General features: G+C 47.5%; 1 protein-coding gene across 1 annotated transcript in view; it reads left to right on the forward strand.

Annotated features, from left to right (window-relative positions):
- Nucleotides 1-1,608, forward strand: part of RGS16 (regulator of G-protein signaling 16) — a gene marked incomplete at its 5' end in the record, with an annotated part of 2,836 nt that extends 1,228 nt beyond the window's left edge. The window contains 2 exons of the mRNA XM_009078342.1: nucleotides 915-1,081; nucleotides 1,400-1,608. Coding sequence (XP_009076590.1) covers nucleotides 915-1,081; nucleotides 1,400-1,600 — 368 coding nt within the window. The remainder of the gene's footprint in view (nucleotides 1-914; nucleotides 1,082-1,399) is intronic.
- Between the last annotated feature and the right edge of the window lie 2,202 nt (nucleotides 1,609-3,810).

The following is a 3,810-nucleotide window of genomic DNA, read 5'->3' on the forward strand; positions in this document are numbered from 1 at the left end:
GTATCTGCTCTCAACATCCTCCTTTGCACAGCGATGCAGCCACCTCCCCACAGGCTTGTTCAGAAAACTGCATTGCTGCCCTCTGTCTGTCTGTCCTGTGCCTCTGGGGATGGCTTTTCCAAAGGGAGGAGGAATTCAGCTGCTTTAACTGAGTTACCCCCTCTTTTCCCCCTCTGATATTAGCTGTCTGTATTGGATGCACAGGGCTCCTGTGAGATGCTCTCTCCCTCTCCCCCATGCAGACAGCACCTCCACACCCAGAGTGGGGACACTGTTTTGAGTCCCAGGTATAATCCCTTCCTTACAGCAGGTAGACAATGGTAGAAGTGCCAGATTTTAATACAAAAGTTGTTGTCTACCTTAAAAGCTATTTCACAGCAAGAGAAAGTCCTTCCAGAGGGCTAGTTTGGGGCTAAGGTATTGTTTTTCCAGCCTTTCTTATGTGCTGTGGTGGCTAACAAACATCTCTGGCTTTGTGACTTAATACATCCTCCCAATCGGGTGCTGAAATCCTTGCTGCAATTACTCTCCCATCCTCAGCATCTCATTCCCCCTAGATCTCAGCTGAGGAATAAAAATGAAGGCATCGCTGCTCTGTTCCTGCAGGCGTGCCGATGCGTCAGTGGGTTTCTCCTTAGGTAGAATTAGCTCTTTTCCAAAGCTGTAAAGAAAATACTCTGAAGCCTCATTACAGAAAGGTCAGATAAATAAAACCAGAGGATTACTTGTCTGTGGGAAAGGATTTTATTGGAGTCTAGAGGCCAATTAGCAGTGTCTCAGAGGGTGGAATTTGCCTGGAGGCAAAGGAAATCTGCAGATGTCACGATCTGAGCTCCCAGAGCCGTGTCTGGTGGTGGTCCTTCTCTTCCTCCCCACCTTCTTCCCCATTAACTGCTCTTTTCTCCTCTCCCCAGGTGGGGTGACTGCCTTCCACACCTTTCTGAAAACAGAGTTCAGTGAGGAGAACCTTGACTTCTGGTTGGCCTGTGAAGACTTCAAAAAGACCAGGTCGAAAACCAAGCTGGCCTCAAAGGCCAACAGGATCTTTGAGGAGTTTGTCCAAAGTGAAGCACCCAGGGAGGTGAGAGCATTTTTTGCCTCTGGCTTGTGGCAACAAATTGTGTGTGGAAGGAATAAAATATCCCAGTGGGCTTTATTAAAGTGCTCCCAGCTTAGTGGGAAGATGTGCTCTCGTTCATGAGAGCTTTAATTTCTAACATCACATAGTCTATCACCATTGAATCATTAAGATTGGAAAAGGTCTTTAAGGTCATTGACTTCAACTATGAAGGGATAGAGAGGCTTGTGAGCATCTTCACCCTTATCTGAAGATGGAGAAAATGCGTTTTATCCCCTCACAGGAGGAGAGTTAATGTTTGTGCATGCTGCTTCCTTACAGGTGAATATTGACCACGAAACCAGGGAGATCACCCGCAAGAACCTCTCTGGTGCCACCTCTGCTTGCTTCAACGAAGCCCAGGCCAAGACCCGCACCTTGATGGAGAAGGACTCCTACCCCAGGTTCCTGAAATCTGCCTCCTACCAGGACATGACCAAGCAGGCCACCAGCCGTGGCATCAGCAAGCGGTCGCATACCTGACCCGAGCCTGAATTCACTGCGGGGGGATGAGCCAGGGGACCAGGCAGAGGTTCAGAGACAGTTTGCAAGGGCTGAGGTCCACACAGCAGTGTTTCGGCTGAAGTTCTGGAATTTTAGCAGGATCCCCAGGACCTCAAGTGCTTCCTGCTTCCCAGTGAGCCACTGGGAAGAGCAATCCTCCCTCCCTGGAGGAGAAGAGCAGGTGGGAACCCAGTGCCTCCCCTTGCAGCACAGCCAGACACCAGGGACTGAAAGAAACCAGATTCGAGTTGCAAGTCCAGGAAAAAGAGACTGGATTCCCCTGAGCATCCATAACCAGAGAGCTTCCACCTGCTCTCAGGACCCTGCTGCTGACCTGCAGCATCAGCCACCAGCTGCAGGGCCAGCACTGGAGCCTGCTATTCCCACACACAGGGCTTTTCCTGGGAGGGAATGGGCAGAATAAAAGCCCAAAGTGGCATTTTCAGCTGGAGCGATCCTGCACCTGCCTTCTCCTGATCCCAGGATCCTTCTGCTGTTTCCTATGCATGCTCTGCATCAAAGCTTTATATCTCCTTCCAGTGCAGCACATCTCTAGCAGTGACATTTTAATCCTTTGCTTGAGTTCCATGACCTTTAGATTGCACATGACCTTAGGTCACACGTGTAACTTTTTATTACTATTATTGTTATTTATTTTATCATTATTGTTGTTATTATTATATATATATATTTATTAGAAGAGCACTGCTGAAAGCATACACATGTTCCTTGCTCTGAGGAGCTTGTAAATTAAATTATTTTAGCTATTGTAGCACTTGGCATGCCTTCCACGTTTCCTGTGTAATAACTTGAGATGACCAGACAGATCTGTAGCATAACCATGGAGCAAGGTGTGCCAGAGCAGCAGGGAAAGCTGCTAGAGGGGTCTCAGGAGGCAAATTTCCTGTCAGCTGAGAGGACCATGGATGGCAGTACAAGGATGCTTTGCAGTCCATGTTTTTTCCTTTCTCCCTTTAAAGATGTAGATGGCACCTCAGCACATAGACTAGCAGCTTGTCCTAGACAGAGAATAGCAATGTAAACCAGGAACTTAGGTGAGTGACCTTATTGAAAATTTCTTTTTCACACATGGGAGAGAAAACCTGGGGGTTTGTCCTGGTTTATAATTAGGCTTGGTGTTCCCTTGGCCAGTGAAACCAGTCTGCAGCCACAGCACTTTACCAGAAACCTGTGGAGTGAGCGGAACAGCGACACGTGCCATGAATTCAGTGTCTCTGGAGGGCATGAATGTGGCAGGACAGCTCAGACCTAGGGGAACTTTTCAGAAAGTCCCTCTCAGCAGAGATTTCTGGGTCCTGCAGCCACCCTGGAAAGGTGTGGATCCCATTTGGTAGCACATGGGTGGGTGATGGGGACCCCAGCAGTGTCCTGTGTTGGGTCAGTGGGAAGCATTGGTTCCTACTGAGACATCCTGGAGCTGCTTCACGTGGCTCCATGTATTCCTAAAAAACCAAATCTAGAGGTCCTTATCCCACTGAGAGTCCTTGCCAAGCAAACCGTCTTTTACCCCCATCCAGCCAAAGCTGGATCACAGGATTGCTCAGGCTTTTCACAGCTGTTTGAACAGAGCAAGGGACTGAGGACCAGTTTGGGGATGATGTTCTGAGTCCTCTTTCACCATCACCATCCTGGTTCTGCCTCTGAGCCTTGGTGAGTCCTGGCTACATTTACAGGGAGATATTAGCTGCTTTCTTATTTATTATTTATTTGTACAACTGGAACCACCTTCGTTGTGTTACTGAAGCGAACGATGCACAATGGTCTGTTTTCATTACTGATGTGATGTTGTCACGATAAAATAAAATGTAAAGAGGAAAATACTGCGACCACGTGGAGTGGTTTTTTTTTTTTTTGTTGTGGGCTCTCAATTAATATTTGCATTCTAATTGTGGGTGGCTTGCAAAGCTGCTTGCACTGGGTGGCTCAAGGGGCATTTCCAGTTCCTTTAAAAGTGGCAGTGTCAGGAGCAGAAAAGGAAAGGGGAAGATTTGTGAAGAGTAAAGCTTTGTGGTGTTTGGCTGATTGAAGAGAACTGAACAGTTCATGGTGATAATGAAAGCAGGAGTTAAGTTTGGAATGTATGAATTTCCAGGGCATTCAGTACTGCTTGTATTGCTCACATTTACTCTGTGTTTTACAGGACTGCAGCTCCCAATATCTGCTTAGTA

The sequence above is a fragment of the Acanthisitta chloris genome, unplaced genomic scaffold (assembly GCF_000695815.1).
Source record: "Acanthisitta chloris isolate BGI_N310 unplaced genomic scaffold, ASM69581v1 scaffold8937, whole genome shotgun sequence".
Taxonomy (NCBI): Eukaryota; Metazoa; Chordata; class Aves; order Passeriformes; family Acanthisittidae; genus Acanthisitta; species Acanthisitta chloris.